The sequence below is a fragment of the Megalops cyprinoides genome, chromosome 12, assembly GCF_013368585.1.
Source record: "Megalops cyprinoides isolate fMegCyp1 chromosome 12, fMegCyp1.pri, whole genome shotgun sequence".
Lineage (NCBI taxonomy): Eukaryota > Metazoa > Chordata > Actinopteri > Elopiformes > Megalopidae > Megalops > Megalops cyprinoides.
In genome coordinates this window covers 24,963,270-24,985,858 of record NC_050594.1, presented here as the reverse complement: position 1 = coordinate 24,985,858, position 22,589 = coordinate 24,963,270, and the positions used below count along the sequence as shown (strand labels likewise).

General features: G+C 42.3%; 2 protein-coding genes across 2 annotated transcripts in view; one reads left to right on the top strand and one right to left on the bottom strand.

Moving 5' to 3' along the window:
• The window catches only part of tdp1 (tyrosyl-DNA phosphodiesterase 1), a 32,676-nt gene extending 17,379 nt beyond the window's left edge, over positions 1 to 15,297 (bottom strand). Inside the window, exons 1-13 of the mRNA XM_036542356.1 lie at positions 15,096 to 15,297; positions 13,838 to 14,448; positions 13,649 to 13,692; positions 13,450 to 13,505; positions 12,696 to 12,792; positions 11,305 to 11,339; positions 9,404 to 9,496; positions 6,672 to 6,842; positions 6,090 to 6,168; positions 5,503 to 5,688; positions 3,102 to 3,150; positions 2,924 to 2,990; positions 2,344 to 2,451 (exon numbers count right to left, since the gene is read on the bottom strand). Of these exons, the coding sequence (XP_036398249.1) occupies positions 2,344 to 2,451; positions 2,924 to 2,990; positions 3,102 to 3,150; positions 5,503 to 5,688; positions 6,090 to 6,168; positions 6,672 to 6,842; positions 9,404 to 9,496; positions 11,305 to 11,339; positions 12,696 to 12,792; positions 13,450 to 13,505; positions 13,649 to 13,692; positions 13,838 to 14,426 (1,574 nt within the window). The 5' untranslated portion in view covers positions 14,427 to 14,448; positions 15,096 to 15,297. The remainder of the gene's footprint in view (positions 1 to 2,343; positions 2,452 to 2,923; positions 2,991 to 3,101; positions 3,151 to 5,502; positions 5,689 to 6,089; positions 6,169 to 6,671; positions 6,843 to 9,403; positions 9,497 to 11,304; positions 11,340 to 12,695; positions 12,793 to 13,449; positions 13,506 to 13,648; positions 13,693 to 13,837; positions 14,449 to 15,095) is intronic.
• efcab11 (EF-hand calcium binding domain 11) overlaps positions 14,138 to 22,589 on the top strand; it is a 40,522-nt gene continuing 32,070 nt past the window's right edge. The window contains exons 1-5 of the mRNA XM_036542358.1: positions 14,138 to 14,148; positions 15,695 to 15,767; positions 16,332 to 16,427; positions 16,956 to 17,004; positions 21,677 to 21,778. Coding sequence (XP_036398251.1) covers positions 14,138 to 14,148; positions 15,695 to 15,767; positions 16,332 to 16,427; positions 16,956 to 17,004; positions 21,677 to 21,778 — 331 coding nt within the window. The remainder of the gene's footprint in view (positions 14,149 to 15,694; positions 15,768 to 16,331; positions 16,428 to 16,955; positions 17,005 to 21,676; positions 21,779 to 22,589) is intronic.

The window sequence follows — 22,589 nt, the reverse complement described above, 5'->3', positions numbered from 1 at the left end:
TCTCACACATACAGACATCTTTTGGGCTTTTTTTGAATAAATAATGTTGAATGATACTGTGAAATAATGGATGTTGCTCACTTTAACTGAAATGGAATTTATTTGACTAAAAAAATGAATTCTGAACACACAGTTGAACTTTTTCCTCAGTTCTAAATGAATTCATGTCCCAAAGCTAACAATTCCATTCCAAGCTTTTTGATTTTTTCCTCACTTTCTCCTTTCAATAAATTCACTTCACTTCATCACACTAAAGTGCATTAGAAATAACCTCTGAACTACAACTAACCTTGATTCAACTCAACATTCACATCAACCATGCTCTAAACGCATAAGCACATCTACCTCCTTTTCTGTGGCTAATTATGTAATTATAACCTCCCACGGTCATGGCCAGATACTTGGCTTAAAATAGTCAGTAATCTCCAAGCGCCTGTCTCCAAGACAATTAACACTATCTATAATTTTGACATAAGTGCACAAAAATGATACATTTATCCAAAATTACAGCCAAAACATTACATGAAATTGTGCACACATAACCGGTGTGCAACCGGTGTAACATTCTGAGGACAGAGGACGAGGATGAAGTGGCTTAATTATGCTGACACATTTCTGAAATGAAAGCTTCCTGGGTATACTATCCTCTTACACTGTGGGGCAGTTGCAGTGTCATTGCCCACAGGAAGCGGGATATGAGGCTGACTCATCAGCACACTGAAAAGCTGCCTTGGCCTGCTGGGAAAACTCGTGTTCATTCATTTTTTGTGTTCCTGGCCTGAACGGAAGTGTCAATCCTGTTGTCCAGGTGCACTGGGCTAGCATACGCTTAGAGCAGTCTGGGTTTGTTTAAACAAAGGATTCTGAGGACAGGAAACTTAAACAGGTTTAAAGGCAGGACATACAGGCTGCCTGGAGGGCAGGTGAAGGATATTCTGAATGTTAGCACTGAAGGCATCTCAAACAAAAACTCACTAATATGTAGTTTTGGCTAGATGTGATTGAGAAAAGGGATAGATGAATGTGAGATGTGTCTCATCCTCTGCTACTCCTCTACTCCTGGTCAACCCTTCCCTGTCTATCACCTGCTTCCTGAGTGCATTCAGACGGGCACAGGTCTGACCTCTGCTAATGAAGCCTACTCTCGACCCTACTGCTGTCCAGACCAATTGCCTTGTCCCTCTTCTTTTTCTGTCTAAAACCCTTGAACATACTGCATTCAAACAATCGTCTGGCTTTTTCTTTCAGAACAACCTCAACCCCAGACAGTCCAGATTTGAATCAGGGCACTCAACGGAAATGCCCTGACTATACCCAATGAAGCTCTCCACTCTGCAAGAGCAGTCTCTGTTCCTTTAGCCCTTTCAACAGCAGAGTTCATCTCCTGATCCTTCAGTCAAACCTGGGCAGGCCTTAGAATCTCCAACACTGCCCTGAGCTGGATCACCTCCTACATCTCTGACTGCAGGTGTCATGTGAAATGGAGAGGCAGTCTCTCATCTACATTTCTCTACAGGAGTCCCTCAAGGCTCAGTACTGGGTCCTCTCCTGTTTTCACTTCACACAACGTCTCTGGGTTCAGTCATCTCCTTGCACAGCTTTTCATACCACTGGATACTTATCCCTTCCAGTCATTTCCACCCTGTGACTCACAGGTCTACCTGTGCATCATAGACTGCTTCAATTATATATCAGCATGAACGACAAACTACTATACTACTACAAACTACATTTACATATATTCATTTGTCAGACGCTTTTATCCAAAGCGACTTACATAGGTTACAGTTCTTTACAATGTTATCCATTTATACAGCTGGATATTTACTGAGGCAATTGTGGGTTAAGTACCTTGCCCAAGGGTACAGCAGCAGTGTCCCAGCGGGGATCGAACCGGCAACCTTTTGGTTACGAGTCCTGCGCCTTAACTACTATGCTACACTGCCGCCCAAACTACTAATGCTCAACCTCTCTGAGACAGAATCTTCTACATGCTGTCCAAATTCAGGATCTCTCCAACTCCGTGAATGGTTCAACAACTCTTCCAGATAAGAGCACCAAGAAGCTCAGAGTCTTTATCAATGACAAGCTTTCATTCTCCGAATATACTGTGCGAGTGTGACTGGCTCCTCCTGTTCTACAATCACTTTTGCAGCACTGTTCTGGTGTCAGCAATTGTACATTAGACTCGTCTCACCACAACAATCTTTGCACTAACGCAGGTACGCTGGGATGAGATGAATGCAAGGGATCGCTACTGGTACCTCTACAATTCTCAGCCAAAGCAAATTTGTATAGCACTGCATCAGAGCATGCTGCCCACCTTGTCATAGTGGCTTTTACCTTGTAACGAGGAACCAGGCCAGCTCTGCGAAGTCGGGGGATACCCTCATGTAAGTTTTAATATGTGGCATTGCGTGGGTTCTTCCTGTGCCCTCTGCAGACCAACGACTGCAAAAAAATCAGGAATACTATTAGCAGTGGGTCAACACATCATTCTGCTGAAACAATTATTGCCAGGGGATGAACTGCAACTGACATGTGCTAAGTTACTCCATCACTGTAAATTAAGGATGCATGTCTTCTCAGTGTTTACTTCATACAGAAAAAATCTTGAGACTCTTTGCAACTAATAGCTAAATCGGCAAGATCTGAGCATGCACCGCATTATCAGTATTATATTATCAGTACCGTTATCATTCACACTGAAGACTGATTGAGATCAGCTGCACCGGTGGCAGTCTTCTGACCAATCAGACCCATCAGCTGCCTCTGATGACATTGGAAGTTAGTTTAAAATAACTTTACTTCTTAAAAAGATCAGTTTTGGATTTATGGTTTTCAGATCAGTAGATATCTGCGATGCTTATGTTTTACCGATGCTTATGTTTTACAGGAAGGACTGTGCTGCTGGAGGACTCACTGGAAGTAGGAATGGAGCCACAGCTGCTTCTGTGCTGTCTGTATACTGTAGGGTAGAGATCCCCCAGCTGGAGAAGACAGGAGCCAACATGTAAAGTAGGCCAATACCTAGATGAGTAGGATGGAAAATGTACTTCTGCCTCCTTCCAGTTATTAAGCTAAGTGCAGGGTTTACCAACCTGGGTATCCTTCCAAACTTGTCCTCACATTCTCCACATTTGGATACACCTGAGTAGGGAGGAAAAGGATTTTAAAAGATGGTTTCTCCATTAAAGTACAGTAGACACCATGTACAGTGTGGTTATGTCCATGAAGTAAATGGCTGCATTTCCATTAATTGTTCCTCGTTCCAAACTCATCATCAATCCTTTGCAAATACGAAGCTCTAGATATATATATATATATTTTTAAAATTTGACGTAATGTTGATACTATCACTGAGAATGACAATGCAGTTATTAATGCATGCTCCATTTCACGGTTTACTGACACTGAAGTCCATTAATAATTTCGATTGAGTCAGAGATACACGTATTCCTCTACAAAAACAAAGTGCATTGTAATTGTAATGGAAAAATATATTGTTCAACCCAAGAATATAGTGCAAATAAATTTAAAATATATTAATGAAAAAAATATATTACAATATAACAAAACAAAAATAACTTGCATATTTCTAATCATTTTAATACATGGTTTAAGGTGAAGTAAATACTCTCTAAAATATATTCTCACTATACTGTTTTTGTGACAATTGTTTTAAACCTGTAAACCTGTTTTAAACCAACCTTGAAAAAGATAAATATGATTATGATCACATTTCACACATTCCTGGCCTGCCATACCAACATCAGATGTCTTACCTATAAATTTATGAACTATAAATTTAAAAACTATGTTTGGTTAGGGGTTAATGGGTTCAACTTCAAATTTCCAAAACTGTGAAGTTCAATACTCATTAAGAGCCCAGAGTAAAATAAAAGGTTTTTAAAACAGCAACTCATTATTATAAACTCAGGCAAGCCGGAAAGCAGTCTGCAGGCAGACACAGTGGAGTGACAGCTCTGTGTGGTGCCGCGACTCTGAAAATGACATTTCAATAAAGATCCATTAGGAAACATCCACTGGCTGTTCTAAATTCAGGACAGCACCTGTAATGCTACCGATTTAAATTAAATTTTGCAGAATACACCCCTCTCCAAAAATTAATGCAAAATATCCATTGCCACAACAATGAAATGTCAACCTGCTGAACGAAATGATCAAAAAAACAACTAAAACGAATCAATAACTAGTCATTTTGTGGCTTGTTAGCTATACTAATTCTGCAGTAATTCTAAAGTTACAAATTATAAAAGACTAATTCTGACACAGGTAGCTGGTATGGAGCTGGAAATTCAGAGACAAAATGTTATAATATTGAATTCTGTGAAAGTAAGAAACAACTAAATGTCTTATGGCCCTCGGAACACACCAGGATCTCAAATGATCATTTTTTACACTCAGGGACATGTGTTTGTAGCTTTTGGTTCCTGGTGACTGTGTTTTAGCATCACTGACTCTGCCCATAAACTTCTCACATTTACCCTGTGGAACTGGTCTGGACTGTGGAATAGTCCTGTTTTTTAGTGACATCTATAAAGAATTTTCTGGATATACATTTACTGTAATACACAAAATACCAATGTCATGAATTTAATGCAAGTTGTACGATTACTAGTCCCCACGCTCATTAATCTGTTTTATGTCCCAGTCTGAATGTACTGCAGTTAAAAAAAAACAACTATAATTTTGTAAGACAGTTCCAAGAAACATGCTCAACAATGCTTATTAACTGTGAACAATATTCTTGATGAGGGGTTCCTGTGCACTGTAATGTTGGTTGTTTGTCATGAGACAAATACACAGGGTAATATAATTTGAAGTAGCAATGTATGCGCGTTCACCTTATACAGTTCCAAATCGATCCACATGTTTAAAACATATGTGAAAATTTCTGTCATAACGAAAACAACTGAGGACCTCCAATGTGATTGTATGTATAAAAGCTCTGTTTAATTCCAAAACTGCTTATATACAGTCCAAACCTTTCTGGATTTTTTTAATGTGAACCTGTGCCTCTATATAACACTAAAACTGCCAAGAAATCCATCTCTTCTTCACAGGTTATTGCTCAGTAAGCTCAAGGAAACCCTTCAAGACCCACCAGATCCACTAACATCTACTGGAAAGGAAAGCCAAATAAATCTGTTCCTAATAGGTAAACAGAGCACATTCCTTATCCATATCTGTCAGGCCCTGAAAATTCAGCCAAACCCCCACCCCTCCCCCCACCACCCCCCTGAGGTGCTGGACACAGATCACACCAGCAAAAAATGCCTCTTCCCTGAAGCCTCACTTTAATGCATCAGAGGACACACAACAGCAAAGTGTTTTTTCCCCTAATTAAAAAATATGAAGCTACCCGCTCCTAACATGGTGGCAATTACTGTCTACCATGAAAAATGACAGCCGTGGTTTGGGATGACAACCAGGAATCCTGTTTGGCGCCGAAGGTGGTAGGCTACTTAGCTTACTCACCAGGTGCATCGGGGTGTCTGGACCGGCCAACGACTTCCCGCCCATGCCGAGCGTCATCAGGGTGCGCTGGAACTCTGCGGCCAGCCACTTGGTCTTATCGGCGCCCATGGACCCGATGCTGGAGAACTGGCCAACGACAGGCCACGCCTCCTCACCCAGGACAGGCCTTGTGTGCTCACGCAACAACTTTTGAACAAGATTGAAAAGAAAAAAACCTTTGTACAAAACAGTCCACAGCAGCACAGATTCCGAGGATAACCCGATCAAAGGCTGGATCAATTTGTACATCCTGGAAAAGTACAGGCTGTGCCTCGTTAAACTTTGAGTAAAAGCACGAGACTTCAACCTGAAAGAGCAATTTAAGGGCTTCAAGGGGAACAGTGTGGATGGTGGATATCAAAGCCCACCATCCACAAATTCACTCTGTGTCTCAGCACCTAAAAAGCTCACCAACCATTATCTTGATTTATAAATAAATATGTGACAGAGAGAAGCCTTTTCAACTAATTACAACACCTTTAAGCATCAATGGTAGGGACACAGACGCAGAGAAGATACAAGGTATGCACCTGCAGCATTTTTCCTACCTTTCTCAATTTCAGGTGCCCCCATCTTTCCATATCATCCCCTAGGAATCGACCGGGTGTAGAACCAATCAGGTAAACTCTGCCCACGAGATAACAATTATGTGGTATGTGCATCCACGTGCTTTTTCTACCACTCTCTGTTACTGGTAAATGTGAATCTGCACATCTCTACCCCATATGACCCTGTTTTTTTGGGGGGGACAAATACACAAGGTAATATAATTAATCACTTCTGTAGACGCATTTCATTACAATAGAGAAGTTACTCATCGAGAGATATTTGGGGAGTGGGGGAGACAAACAATAAAATCACTTTGCACAACATTTTTTAACAATAATTAACTCACCCCCACCACTGTGAAACACAGTGGGTTCTGAGACTCAACGATCACCAGAAACAAGACCAATCATTTAGTCAAAAATCACCAGGAAAGTCAATAACCCGCTTTAATATAATAATACATTTTTGACAAGCAACATACAGTACAGTATGTACTAGAATATCAACACACCTTCAAAATTCCCATAAAATCCAAAAATATCTTCCTAATACTATGTATGGGTAGGGAGAGACAGCCTTACCTAGTCTCAGACAAGTCATGCTCTTTGATTCGCTCGATCCACTCGCTTAGCTCAGGGGCGCGGTAGGCCCCCAGGTATTCGATGAGGTCCCGTTTGAAGTTGGTGGGGGACTCGCCTGCAGTGTCAGGACTGCCCTCCGGTAGACTGGGGTAAAGAGGGCTCATCCACAGCCTGGTGAAACAGCACAACGCTTATGTCACAGCTTGCCTGGAAAGGAACATCCATTTTTAATACTGAGAGGCTTCATGAACCACAACAGGTGGAGCTGCCACGTACTGTCAGTCAACCACTGGTAAAAACTCTTCAAACACAGTAACTCCTTCACAGCGGATGATGGTGTCCAGTATAAGGTTTGTGAAATCTCACTAGCCCATCGCTACTTTAAGTACAATACTCCTTTTGTTGTTTTTTTGGGGGGGTGGTTTATCTTGCTGCTTTACTTCACGTGTCACACTCAAAGAGCCTGTTGTTTTGCGTTCTTCTGGTCAGACAAAAACATTTTTAAGCTGCAATAGCGGCTGTTGATTTTTCTGAATTTGGATTGATATGGCAGTCCACCTCCATCCCGTGGGATTAAACACAACTGCTTTATTTGTTGTGTTGAGGTCGTTACGTGAGGAAATCTGGCTCTCTGACTGTAACACATCCTGTTCTGAAGACTGCTTCCTCAGACATCCGGCGAGAGACACACGCAAGAATGAATATTGAAGAAAAAAACCATGAGGCATAATAATAACAGAATGCATCAAATCAGAGAGAAAGAGCTCAAGTGGAAAGGCAGCCTCTAATCACATTCATTGTGAATCTGTCCACTTAATGTTTTAAGATGAGATGGAAGCTGGCAGATTAATATGCGGTTCAGGTGGGGAAAGAGGCATTCAGAGGAGGACAGAGAGCAAGTGACAAGGCTCTAATTTCACTACTGTGTAATGTGCAGCTAGGCGGGCAATGGGTGTCCTACGCATTGTGATATGAATTGCATGCAGAGAGGCCAAAGGCCACAAAAAATCTGTGTGATTACATAATAACCTTATCTCTCAGAGACCAGGTACCAATAACAATGGGGTGTCTAAGTCCTGTAGTCATGGTAATGACATGTTACCTCTCTGAATAGGCTTTCATTCTGCCATCTTCTCAACCTTCCCATGTGTCCATCAAAATGGGAAAAAAGCCCTCATTCTAAACCTCAGCAAAGTAGTCCAAACATCCCAGAACACTATTATTATTGCATTACGGAAAAATGCTGTTGTGACTGTTTTTTTTTTTTTTTTAAACTTTGAGCAGGAAAAATAAAATGTATAACACCCTTTGATTTCAGGGATACCTCTGCCTGCCACTTCAAAAGACTGTCATATTTGTGTCACATTGTATTCTCTATCTTTAAGGAACCTCTCAAGACCAAAACTTGCACCCTAACAGAGCCAGCTGTTTAAAGCCAAGGAGAGTGATTATTAATTGGGGACATTTGCAATAAAGAAAGGTGTATGCCTTGGTGATACTGATCATAAATCTGAGAAGATGTTCGCATTCGCACAAACACACACACACACGCACGCACGCACGCACGCACGCACGCACGCACACACACACAAATTCAGAGCTTCATGAGCTTAATTCAGATCCAGCATATCTTTGTATGTGATCTTCAAAGCACTCCCTACAGTATGTGCAATTCCAAGTAAAATGAACTTCATCATTCAATATTTTGCAGCATGGGACACAAAGTCGATAGTTTTTAGTATTTCTACCCATCTGTTAACTTTTATCAGCAGCTCTGTAAAATGCTCTCTAACATTTTGCCAACTCACCCTTAACTGTGATAATTACAAAGAATGATACTTAGCTCTCTGAGTGCAACATGTCCTGTTTTACCAGGATTTAAAAGAGGAATGTTCTCAAGACGCAGTGCTAATTACCGAGGCTTAGTTTAAGGAACACCAGCTTTGTATTCACCCGTCTCCAGACAATGCAACTGATATGAAAAATTATATTTCTGACTGCACACACTTTCACAAGAGGAACTCAGATTTATTTAGCCTCCTAATATTGTAATTTATTTGCTGGATAAATTAGCTTTATTTCAATAGTCTAGGAACAGCGACTCGGCATGTTGTCCTGGCAACCAACAGAGTATCTTAATATAAACCTCGGTTAATGCGTGACACTCATCTCAGATATTAAACAAATGTGCTCTTATTTGCACCAAATGAACATCAAAGCAGGGAAAGCTGTGATGGATTATGGAAAACGTGAAAATGGGAACTCTGCATAAAAAGAGGGAAATGTCTTCTCTCATACCACTAATTATGACTCAAAGTGCAAATTGCAAAAATGATTACACAATGCAACAGTCAGACAAGACATCCAACTGCATTTCCATTAATTGAGAGTGGATTTAATGCAAGAGGATAAGAGATATCTCTTCCTCAAAAAAGTTACCACAATTTGAATATTTTTTTTTTCTCTTTAACAAGTATCTTCATTTGATTGCAATTCCGTAACACAGATCTTAGTTTAAGATCTAGTCCAGAGTAAAGTGTGGTTCAGTATTTATTTCAATTCAGCACTTATTTATTCTATGAAAACAGCCTAACGTCCTTAGAGAAGCCTGTCACCATTTCACAACCATAACCATGCTGTCTCAGACTTGGGAGCATCAGCTTCTATTGCACACAGTGGCAGAGAACACAGACCCCCCAGCCCACCAGCGCTAATGATGCTATCACTCTCACCCCTGTGTCTTCTGATACCAGTCGGCGCGGATGAGGTTTGATGTGAGAATTACAACTCGGAATCCCTCCTCATACCACAGCAGCATCATCTTCCTGTAAGAGGCAAGAGGCAGCATGTCAATGAGCTGCAATCCATCCTGACCGGCCGCTCTTCTGCTGCAAAGGATGACACCACTTAGCACCTTAATGCTTTACAGCACAGTGGACAAGCCTGTTAGACCGCATCGTCATTAATGTCATTAATCCAAGCAGCAATAAGATGACTTTCAGCAAACAGGGGAAAAAGAGGGGTGAAGTTCGTTGCTGATACTATAACACAAGCACAGACTGAAAGCAGCTTCATTTAAGGGAAATGTATAATTGGGGATGTAAAGATAACTCCGCAAACTGTGCTGAGCCAGCCACTGACTAACCAGGAGGCAAAGGCATTCGCTTAATTTAAACAACTTAAACCTCGAGGCTTCCGAGTACACAACGAGAATTTTTTTAAAAAGCAAAACAAATGACCCCAGGTGTCCAATTTATGCTTTCCTGTTAAAGTGGATTTTTCAAATCTCACTATTAAGCTTTGCAGGAAACATTCTGCGATTCAATTAAAGTGTGTGAGAGAGTGGCACAGAAAGAAATGGCATTTGTGAGAAAAAAAAGCCAGCACAGGTGTGTTTGAATAAGATTACTACATCAATTTTAAAAAATTTAGCGATCCCGAGCCGCCTTCACCGAGGGGATCAAAAATATTTAATACTCCTCTGGCTTCTTTCAATCTCCCAAGTCTTGAATAAAACATCCAAACATTACACAGATGAAGGGGAGAGTTGGAATCCAATTTATAACCAGGCAATCATGGAGAGAGGGGCTTATTTTTGTTTAACACACATTACCGGATAAAACTGAACTGCAGGCTAAGCACAGCCGCACAAAATCATCTGCATTTAGCTGGCTGGCACCTTCCCGTACAAAATAATTACACCTGAAGTGAATCACCAACATCTGGGGAACCTAAAACGGGAACTTCTCTTTCAAATCTTAATGTATTTTATACATTAAACACAGCCTTTACAAATAGAAGTGTTTTGTCAATGAATTGATACATTAAAATAAACAGAAAACAGAAGAGAAAAAGTGATAGGAAATGGATAAGTTACTGCTATGTTTAAAACAGAACACTGGTAAAATATCAAATGTCCCCATTGATTCATTACATGAGCTCCAACAGGCTGATCTTTGCAAAGTAATACATGTGTTACTGTGCTTAATGAGGCAGTCTACCACAGACACCCATCACACATATTATTGCAGTCTTCTCTCACAGACATCAGTCACATGCCCTGATGTGATCATGTACTAACATGGACAAATACCAAAAATGACTAACCAGTTACAGTATAACAGACCCTATCCTGACCCTGCGCGTCTCCAGCATTACAACCGCACAGCGACGCAACGAAAGGGTTGAGAAAAGCGTATCGTCTTCAGTTCGGTACGGGCGAGCGTCCTGCACGCAGGGCCACTGAGCCGCTCAATAGCGCGCTCTCGCATTTACCGGTCGCTTTCAGATCAAGTACAAGGTCTGCCGTTCCCGTCCGCTCGCAGAGCAGGGGCCAGTAATTCCACCCCTGTCGCGGCGGAGACATTCCAGCGAGCATGACATGACCTTTCGGTTCCCCTAACCTTTTCCTCCCGAGGCAAAAACACATCGCTGGTGCTAATGCATCACAGCTCTTTAACGCTGCTACGCCTTGCTGAATCCTGAAAGCACCTTTATAATGCTGCACCACCCAGGAAACGGATACCTATGGAAAATAGTTTTTAGTGTTCAACTAAGTGCAACGCTGCCGTATAATCTAAACACCATCGTGAAAGCAGCGACGGGTAACTTGCGGGAAAATCAGACCACTTACGTATGGTGGGTTCCAAAGGCTATATCCAATTTGGCCTAAAAAGGAAAAACAAATAAATCCAATTAAGCATTGAAACCATCTGGTTTAATTAAATTACTGCTCTACAGCTGGCAACAGATGCAATTTCATGCAGTGAACTGAAAAGCAATTTCAGGGCACTATCTTAATTTAGCTCCGTGAAGCCTTTAAATGCAGAAGCCCTGCATCTACAGTATATTCAGAACAGAATTTGTGATTGTCAGATTATTTTAAATTGTAAAATACATAAAAATAATATATTGGGCCAGTCTGTATTGAATCACAGCCTTTATGACTCTCATGGTTTCTTGAACACTGTTATGGTAGTGATCTCATGTAAAGCTGTGTAGCTTATGTTGCCTGTTTGTCAGGAACATTATGCCTAAAATAAAAAATAATAGAGAGCATTAACAATAAATAAATAAATATGCAACGCCTCTTAAAAATCCACAAATGTAATAGGACTTGCAAAGAGGTTTAATTGGACAATCAGTACATTCTGTCTGCAGATCTAATTTTAGAGAGACCATTTGTACAATGTCCTCATCAAAGGTTAAAAAATTAGCTAAACAAATTCAGGTAATCATAATTAATCATCCCAAAAGTTGCTTAACTTTACATTACGTATTTGCTTTGAATACACTCTTATCAAGAGTTATATAACTTACATGTTGTACAGATTTTTATGTTCATACCTCTAAAGCTGGACATTTTGCTCAACAACAGCACACTTCAGCCTGCAATCTTTTGCAGCCCAATTCCTTAACAACGACACTGCACTGCCCATCAAAGACACAAATGTAAAATTTGGCTTCAAAGGTTAGGGGAACAGAGGAAATGATCAAGACCACTGTAATAGGGCATGCCTTGTGATCTGATTTTACAAGAAATTACATCATTTGGGAAGACAAAATATAATGCAGATAGATGCCTCCCTCAAGTGGAAATGGGTATGAATTACAACACTGAATTTGCCCTTAAACTAAAGTGGAGCTTTCTGCATTGCAGGAAGAGGATTTTTCTATTGGCATTTTAATCTCTTCAGCTGTTACTATTCTCTAACACTGGCAGCAGTGCGGGAGATTCGTTAAGAATTTGTGGTTTTAACAATTTTTTTTTAACAAAATGGTTAAAGATTTGATTCCCTGGAGAGGCAGAGCAGCTGCAGCCTTGAGCGAGGTAGGCTACTTCATCCGAACTGCTTCACTAACCAGCCAGCTGCATGAACAGATATGTCAAATGGAAGCTATCGAAGCAGCACTGAACACGATTAGCTGCTAATAACACAGGAAATTATAAGGTACATCTGGTATTCTAACGGCTCACACATATGGCATTTGATTTTCCGACACATGGAGATGTCATATAAGTACCTGGCAAAAGCGGATGTGCGCATATGGCTGGGCCTGCTGGATTAACCTGGCCTTGGCTTCCCGTTTATCTCCATGAACAATCATCACTGGCTTATCCCTTCAAAACAAACGTGAAAACCTACAAATCAGTGTCTCTTAAAAATATACAGTTTATATAAATGTACACTGCACATTTAGCTATGACATTTGCTTAGGAAAACTGAAAATGCAACAATCATTGCCACTGCAATTGTTGTGTACATGAGAGGTCTGTTAACTGGGCTGACAAATTTCTGACTCCAAGTCATAATGTCATAAACAGCCAGGGGCTCAGTGCTTCTTAACCTTAAACTTAACAGAAAAAAACGGATAAAGACAAGGAGTAATAAGACGAGGAGTAATAAGACAAGAAATTTACACTGTGTTTGTGCCTCAACCAGACCTGGGTCCGACAGAACTTACAATGGACCAAACAGGCAGTGCAGAAGGGTCAGACACAACCCTCAGTCCGACCCAGCTGACTGAAACTGCTGAAGGTGAGTTGTGGACCAACCCAGAGAATGACCAATCACAGGTCTGTCTCAAAAGCACCGGTATGATGTCAATTCAATTGGATGTCATGCTCAGTACTAACTTGGTAAAATTTCCATTTGGAGTGTATGGCATTTCATACATAACAGATAACTCTACATGTGCTTTACTCACATGTTCAAAATTATACAGAATTTATATTTTTGATGAATGAAAAATGTGTGCGGGGCAGAAGAGGGGTTACCTGAACTCTGGTGGGTACTGCTGTACCATCCAGGGCACATCAAAGCAGTAGTTAAACTAGAAAAGGACATGACAGAAATGGGACTGCTGACTCTTTAAAATTCACCTCAAAATGTACTTTAAAGTAAAAAACTAAAAGTAGTTTCGTAGGAGTAAAAAAACGAATGCATGAACCTAAAAGTTATAACTGTAACTGGTACCTGCACAGATTCTTTCAGTGTTCCAAACAGGGGAGAAAGAATTTCTGATTTAAGTGAAAAAAGGAAATAAAATACTCCATTAACACTGGCATACTCCAATAACATTTTATCAGATCATGCTTTCTCAGAATGATGTCCATTCTCAGTAATACGCACAGTACAATACATTTCTTTCATGAATGATATTACCTTTAATGTGCAAAGCTCCAGTGTTGTACTTCTTTTCTATACCAGTGACTTTAGTGAGATAAAATCGGAATGTGTTGTCAGCTGGAGGCAAGTTGGTTTCGAAAAATTCGTCAGGCTCTTCTTTGAAGTAAGAGGCACCGTGAGGACTCTCTGGTCGTTTATCCTCTACTTTCTTTCTCTTGGGACTCGGGCTCCGCGTTTTGGGCTGACTACGTACAACAGGACCGGCACCTTCGTCGTCACTGCTGGACAGTGCCCAGCCAGAGTCCTCAGATTCATTTTTCCTTTTGACGGCGGGAGATGGACCTTTGGTTTCGAATTTCACGGGGTTCTGCTGATTATAATGGGCCGCTTTCCTGGCCTCGGAACCGATTGCAGGGGTGGATGTTAATGGTGGTGGTTCTAATTTTATGCCTCTGTTCAGTAAGGGATCAGATTTTTGCACCAACTCTTTTGAGTCCTCCTCAATACCAAGAGGTTCTTGTTGCAGTTTCCGATCAGAGTTCTTTGATGGTGCTGAATGGAAGTCCTCGTCCTCGCTGTCACTACTTGACAGCGTCCACTTGCCATGCTGACTGTCCTGTGACATCCTTAGATGTAGTTAGATTCGACTGTGGGTAAACAGATGGACACAAATGAACCACTTTGCATGTGTAAGATTATATGATGGCATTTCATTTAGCTGGTATGTTACATACGTTTTTGTTTTTTTTTTTAACTAGAGTGGATTTTAAGATCATCGTGCCAAGCTATCTGATGATACATAAAAATAACGTTGCTTATCACAGGAGCAAGAGCACAGCACATAACTAGACTCAGCGAACTATTTGGGTATACATCTGAAAAGCACAGATTAAATATATAAGTATATCACAATAATTTATTTGTCTTTATCATTTGTGACTCCAGAACTGTCCTACAGTTTAATTAGCTCGATAACTATCTTCATCATCTGGGAATTGGCTCGGCCGATTCGCAAATATTGCGTTTACTAGCTAGCAAGAAGCAGCTACTACCTAACGTATCAATCAGTGCAACTACACTAGTGGTCTAACAAAAATAGTCAGCTAGCTATCTGATGACGTTTTTCATCATGATTACTAGATACTCTCAACGACATTTTGAATACTGGTCAGTTTGACGCGCTATTTCGCTAGCATGCATCTACGGTTTTACACAAACACTGGCTAGCCAGCAAGAGTGTGCACAATTTGCTTGCACACTTACTAGCTAACCAGAAAAAAATCATGCGACTCACTTATGGCGGGAAGTTGACTACAGTCTTTACCGGAGAAAGCACGCTACATGCAATAAACTCTATAACACCGAATTGAGCATGAATCCGGGAGCAAGCAGACTGCGATATGTAATGTCATAATATGCCACCTATATAGCATAAACTAAATTTTCATGCCTGCGTGCACGTCACCTGCTCAGCTGCATACAGCTAGCATCGAAGGTGGCAGTGCAACAATGTTTTTCTTCCCCTGCGCACGTGATGTAAAGTGACTCTTGTCCGCAATGCTGGACCTGCTTTGATCAAAATGATTAAAGGAAATCAGGAACGATGTCTTGCTATACGAAATTCACAAAAAAAAACCCCATAGACATCAAACACGGGATATTTTCGATTCGTTTTTTATTTGCATCTGAAAATCAAAGTTTTGACCATTTTGGTGTGTAATAGTTCGTTTACATGCTAACCAATCCCTTCATAGTTTGTATTACAGCACTCCAGTAGGGTAACCAATCGCGTGAGAGTTTACAGTTTCCATGGCAGTTTGAAAGCGTTCGTGAACATGAAAGCTAGTTAGCGAACATATTGGCATTCCTCAAACAAGTCAGCCGGGTGGTTAGCATGCTGTCTTACAAACGACAATTCAGGGAAGAAAGAAAAGTAACTGAGAGCGACAAGAGAACGTTCGCGATGGTAAGATTGACTACACATTTACTATGAAAATGATTTCAGCTAAGTGTAATTGACCCAAACTGGCATGCATTACAAACTTTACTGACCTAGCCAGAAATTCAGGAAATGTTACCCTGCTCGAATAACAGTTAACTCAGACGTGCAGCTATGGCACATAGCTTGCTGTACTCATTAAATATACGCTATCTAGCTTATCACATAATTTACTACGTTGCATTAGCTAATTAGCTAACGTTACCCAGCCAACGTAACATTACATACCGAGTTAGCCAGATACCTAACAGCTAAATTAGAATAGTCTGCAGTATGAACGGCGTTTGAATTGCTGTCTGAAAACTCAGCTCGCTAGCTATTACGGTTTTAGCTTATTATTACTTTTAATAATAAGTACACTGGCTATACAAATAACATAACGAGCTAACTGTTACCTTGCAATGGTAGCTTGCAATGGTAGGCTTGACGCTATATCAGCTCTCCTGGATAGCTTTTAAAAGTAAATCATAACGATAGAGAACTGTTGATTTTTTTAAAACAGTGATATGTGTTGATTATGTCCATCTTAAGGTTTTCGAGAAGTGTGACGAGGACAGGAAAGGGTACCTCAACAGACAGGATCTGAAGATGGCAGTGGTCATGCTATTCGGGTACAAGCCATCGAAGGTGAGTTGGGCTGTTGTGTTAACTGTGTGGAATATGCCCTTCAGAGTTGTGTGCTGTCAGCTTTGAGATCAAAACGTGGCACTAATATGGCTTGTATTGCTTAACATCTAGTCACTTCAACTAGGAGTGGCAGGTGGTGGGCGTGCACGCCTTCCTGAACAGCTAACGAATGCGCGCCCAGACCAGAGTTAATGAAGAATACAAGACTTGCGGCCACTAGAGGGCGCCAGTGTATTTTCTTTTCGTGGTAACCAAATCAATACACGGAATAAATCAAATTTGAGTACTACAGAGAATGTCAGTTTGTTAAGATTTTATTTTAGTTAAAGCAAGGAAGCTTTAGTTGGGAAGTCATTGCTGCTATAATTACATAACAATCATAGATTTCCAAGAGATCAGTTCGGAAAAAAGATTTTAGTGTTATGACTCATGTATTTACGTGGTATTTGGTTCCTGTTTCTGTGATTAAATGTTAAGAAAATAAAATGGTTTCTTACAATTGTTTTTATTTTTGTTTTCTTTCTTCAGTCGGAAACCAACTTGCTCATGGATCATGCTCTGCGTGCTAATTTACCAGGTACAGTAGTAGTCATGCAAAAGTGTCATGCCTAAAGTAAGCAAACAGGGGTGTCAATGTACAAGTACTGCACATGCACAGTTACTGGACACACCCCATATTTGATATCTTTCACAGCTGAATTCAGTGAGTGAATGATGACATGCTGTCTACCCTCTGATCTCTAACACACCAGGAGCAGCAGTTTTTGAGTAGTGTAGGTACAATATTAATAATGTAATCCAGAATCATCATATAAGGTAATTTACCTTTAAATAAATAGTACAGTTAAATACAGCTATAGGTAATAAGCCATGCTTTGTGTTTACGCATCATTGATGTGTAAATTTATGTAAATCCATGGGCGAGTGTAGATCTAGATTGGCCATGTTGTATTGAAGTTGTTTGACATCAATAGATGGCTTTCTAAGATTAATGAATGCTCAGTACTTTAAAGAAATCACCTAGCAGTCATGGTAGCTTTGTGTTTAATCCAGAGAAAATGCATGAATTCATACCATAGAATTAAAGATATCAAGTTCCCCTCAAGTTACATTTTAGGTGTATTTATTTCCCAAATGTCAGTTTAACAGTCTTGACAAGTCCATTTTAGTCTTGACAAGATGTGCTTCAGTATGTGGAGAGGAAACTGCAATTGGAGACAGAGCAGTGACACACATTGATATGAAAGCAGTGTAACATTTTCGTTTAAATTTTAACAGGAAGAAGCTTGTTCCGTTCCGCACAAGAGAAAGAGAAATGAAAGGGATGACTTAAATTTGGTGTAATCGTTTTACACATTGCCAGTAATTAAAGAATTGCTCACAAAAGGCAAAACATCGTTTTGGCGTGAAGTGTATGCAAGCATTACAGGCCTCTGACAGGCAGGAACACTGAAGAAAAGGGCTTGGCTAGACATTTTTTAAAGGAAGACATTAAATGGTTGAAGACCTAGATTAGTAAGTAATTTGTCTCTTGTTTTAAGCCACAAGCAAATTGCTTTTGTATACTGCCCTGTAGGAAAGCGCACGATAATCTAGTTAAAGTGGCATGCTGGTGTGATGAAATATTCCACCATTAAATCTTGCTCAGAGCAAACAGCGAATTAAATTGCTCCTCTTCTGTATTTCATGTGATTACTAAATTAGTGATGGTGACGGAATTGTGGGTTGTTGGTAGTAATGTGGAAGGCTTAGCTAGACTCCGTCTCTGACAGCATTGGCAGGCGCTCACGGAAGATGAGGCCATTTAAGGTCCCTGCTTTTTCCCTCACTCCTGCATGTATTTAACATCCGCTTTCTCCCTGTCTCTCTTTCTGGCGTTTTGAATCCACTTTGTGTTATTTTGTACCGGAGAACAGAGGTATCTGTCAGTGATAGGAGGCCGGTGTACCGCTGGCTCGCAGCGCCTGACTTTGAAAAACGGTTCACGGTTCGACAGTTTTTATTTTCCCTGTTGTCCCCCCCCCCTTCCTCCGTTGGATGTTGTTGCTCTTGTCTCCGGGGAATCGTCCGGTCAGCGTGAGAGGATGCCGGCGCTATCTCTTCAAAAGCCCCGGCTCTCAACCAGAGTCAGAGCAGAGGCCTTTATGGTGCTGATTCATGTTCGAAACGCGGCGAGGGCGATGTCGCGGGCACCGTTCCGTTTGTCCCGGGCCAACGTGGGCCCTCGCTTTTGTAGGATTCCGCGTGGTCTGGCGTCCCGGTGACCCGGGAACCTTACAGCAGGAGCAGCTGGAGGCTACGGCTCCTTGATGTGTTCGCTTTAATAAAATAAATTTGCGTGGGAAGAGTTCACCTAAGAATAGAGCGGTGTACGTGGCAAAGCAAGCAGTTAGCATTTTGACAGATTGAACCTTTTGCTTCTGCAATACAGAATAGAACTCTGGTAACTCCAAATGGGAGGGGGGGGGGGGGGGGGGGGATGAACTTGTTCCTGAATTTGGAAAAAAAAACACATAAGGGCATAAAGAAAATCAGAAAATCAGGGCACAGATTTCACTCAACAGACTTAAAAGTACATTTAGTGTGGAAGCCAGTATAAACAACAGTTGTTTTCCCCAAATTGACTATTATATGAACTGAAAGCGGGTTTTATGGACGTTGCAGCATTAGGCTAATGATGAATAATGAGAAACGCAATGAAAAAATGATCAGTGTTTTATAATTATTAATTCCCACCCAGTGAGTTCTAACCCAGTTGCCTGTCTGTTAATAAATTAAATCTGATGCAATGACAGCGCTGAAGACTTTATTCTGATTATATTATCTTTGGAAAAGGAATGATCTGCCCATATGGAAAAGTATATCTTGTGATCTGAGTTTTTGGAAAAACAATGTTTTGGCTCTGTTTTGTGAAGAGTGCATCTGTGGTTTGTGGTGGAAATCATTTTTTACGTCTCGCAGTCAAACGTGTTTTTCCTTTAGAGATGACAGCGCAACTGAAACCTCCCCGATGTTCAGAAGCGCACGTGCGCTGTTCCCTACCCCGGTCCTTGCTCTGCAGAACCCTTCCTGTGCCGAGAACCGTCTTAACGCATCACGATTCCAAAACAACATCCCAGCTTTGTGTCTGACCTGCCAAAACAGAGCAGCTGATTGAATCCGAAGCGTTACATATTCATCGAGGAAAGATCTCGGGGAAAACGTCTTATTTATATTCAAACCTTATCAGCGGCCCGCAACATCCGTAAAATATTGTTTATACTCCGGCTTCAAACACTTTTTTTTCCTCTCCCCCCCTCCCCCCCTTAGTATTGCTCAGGGACAGTGTTGTGAAATTAGAGGAGTGGTGTGACAGATCAGAAGTGTCCACGCTTTTAGAGAGATATTTGAGATGAAATGGCTGTTGCCAGTTGCCGTGTGAAGTGTGTTTCTGCGCGGGGGGGTGGTGGTGGGGGGGAGTGACGGGCGGTGGGGGGCGCCACCGGGTGAGCCGCGCCGTCTCCGAGGCCACCCTCTTGATTTCTCACCGTGACAGACAGGCCCTACTTCTGAGGGAATCCTGATCGGCCCTCCTGTTGGCCGCTGAGGCCGCCGATTGAGTCGGGGAGATGTGTTCCAGCAAGCACCGGGCCATGTTGCATTACTGCTTTCATTGACTGCCCAATGCTGGGAGAGGCGGCGGCGGCCGAGGAGAGATGGCCCCTTCAAGGTCACGGCAGGGATCTAATCAGGAGTCCCCCCTCACCCCCCACCCCCAGCTGGTCCACGGCAGGGTTGAGATGTATGCCGGCATGTATGTGAGGGGACAGTTGTTTACTGTGGCCATGATGAGCTTTCAGCTCCTTGTGGCGGGGCCTGGTTCATGCCATTGCTTAAAGCCTTGGCCTTATTGGTAGGTGTGCCTTAAATGTCTTTGTCATCGGTTGTGTTCTTTGGATCCCAGCCTGCACCCCTTCCTCAATCACACACCACACTCTGATAAGGCAAATGATGTGGCCTGCAGGAGGGTGGACTGTTATAGTGTAATAGTGCTAACCTGTTAGCCCTGTTATGGGTAGGCATATTAGCAAAGTCGTTGCTGTAGTGTCCTGTTCCCTGCGGTGGTGTTGGGGTAAACTTGCCGTCAGTATCAATTCAGCTGGGATGGTGAACTTGCAGGGCTGAGCTGGATGGCTATGCCTGTCACTCTGTGCTGCTTCTCAGATATCAAGCAACAGATTCATGCCTCTGATCCTGTTCAACAGTAATGTGTTCTAAATGGCGTGCAAAAAGAAGATCATGCAATTGGTCAACTTAAAAGGGTAATTTCTCTTTGTGCAGTGGTCAGAGTGCTTGTTGGGAAAGTGTGACTTACCTGATGGTGTTGGTTTAGTTGTGTGTCACCGGTTGTCATGCCCCTGTTTACCGCAGAGTGTACAGTACATAGTGTTGAAGTGTCTGTCAAGGCAGCTTTAAAGTATTGAAGCTGAGGAGGTAGAGTGAAGGTTACCCTTATTTTGGTAACACAGAAACTCCATTGTTTTTTTTTTTTTGTTAAACTGCTCTCAGAGAGCAGAATGTTGACAGTCACATTTACTACAGAATTCTGCAGGTGCCCTGCTTCCACTTAAAACTTTAAACCTCAGCTTAAAGAGTCAAGTTTCATTTTTTTGTGTGCCCTTCTCAGAATAAAGAGGTTTGCTGTTGTAAAAAAAAACCCCTCCTCTGGCAGCTTTTTTCCTTTCCCCGTGGAGAGTCTTTGTTCTGCTTCTTTTCTGTCTGCCGTTGCTTATGAATGCTTCCTCAGATGTTATTTGGCTTTCCAACCTTCATTCTGACACCGAGGCTCTCTCTGGGTACCCAAATACTGCGGAGGGGAGTAGCAGAGCCTGCCCTCAGACCCCTGACTCTCAATTAATTATCCCCTCTCCATAGCACCCCCCCCCCCCCCCCCCCCCACACACACACACACATTTCGGCCCGTTTCGGTCCAGACCGCCCTGAAGCACCGCTTGATGCCTGGCTGGCACGCTCTGCATTCCTAGAGGACAGTCTAGGGCTCCCAATCCTGCCTTTTTTCTCAGTAACAGTACTCAGAGAAAAATGACTACCCTGCAGGTGTGAAGGAGAGAAACCTCTCCTCTAAACACAGTGCTTTCAGATGATTCTCATCTGCAGGAAGTGCCTGTGCTCCCGAGGAGAGCTCTGTAATAAAGACTCTCTTTCTGTCCCCCCCCCCCCTCCCCTACCTCCCTCTCCTCTCTTCAAAGGTGTCCCATTGGATTTGTTTGTGTCTCTCATGGGAATGAAGTTGTCAGCGGAGGATCGGTACGACAAGGCGCGGCAGATCTTCAACGCGTTTGATGTGCGCTGTACGTACCCTCTCCGTCGCACGCGTTCCCCTCCATAGGAGTTCTCTTCCGCGCCTCGGCGAATACGCGGCGCTTTGATACAGCTCAGTCAGGGATGCCTTTTAGGCCAGTTCAAAGAGCACGCTATGAGCGTTGTCTCAGTCTTAGCATAAAGGTGAACTGTTTGCTTTCCAGCGCGCTTTGTTGGTGCAAGGAAAATGCTTGCTCACGGTTCTCAGAGCTCAAGTCCGGGTCAAGGGAGAGGTTCGCGGCCCTGGCTTCGTGTTTCTGTGCATCCTCTTTGAATCTGCTGGATCTCCAACTTCATAGAGGAACAAGCGAACAGTTCCCGTCAAACCACGGCTAAGTTGCAGTGTATCCCACATTAGCCCTGTATCCTCACGAACAGTCCTCCAGCGGAGATGCTGCAGGTGGAGAGAAGGTCATTTTCTCCCTGGCTCCTCTGTGACTGAGCAGTGCTTTCCTCGCGTTACAGTAGAGGGCACTATAAGTACTCAGCATCCAGCCCGGCTCTGCCTCCAGACAAGAGGGCATTGCTCCCCGCATTGCTCTCTCCATCTGAGCGTGATTTCAACAGGGTCTGATTGTAGGGCACAGCCAGTGCAGGGATCGAGTGTGCGGAGACCAAAGGTTTTAACACAGTTATAATTGCTCTGGTGAGCCCCCGCTGTGTGGCTCAGGCCTGCCCCCGTGGCGTCTCAACCCGCAAGCAGGACCAGCGTCCGAGGCTGAGCCGGGCCTTCCTGGAGCTCCTCCTGAAGGCGCTTATATAAAAAAAAACCTCCTTCACTTTTTCTTTCCCACAGCAACT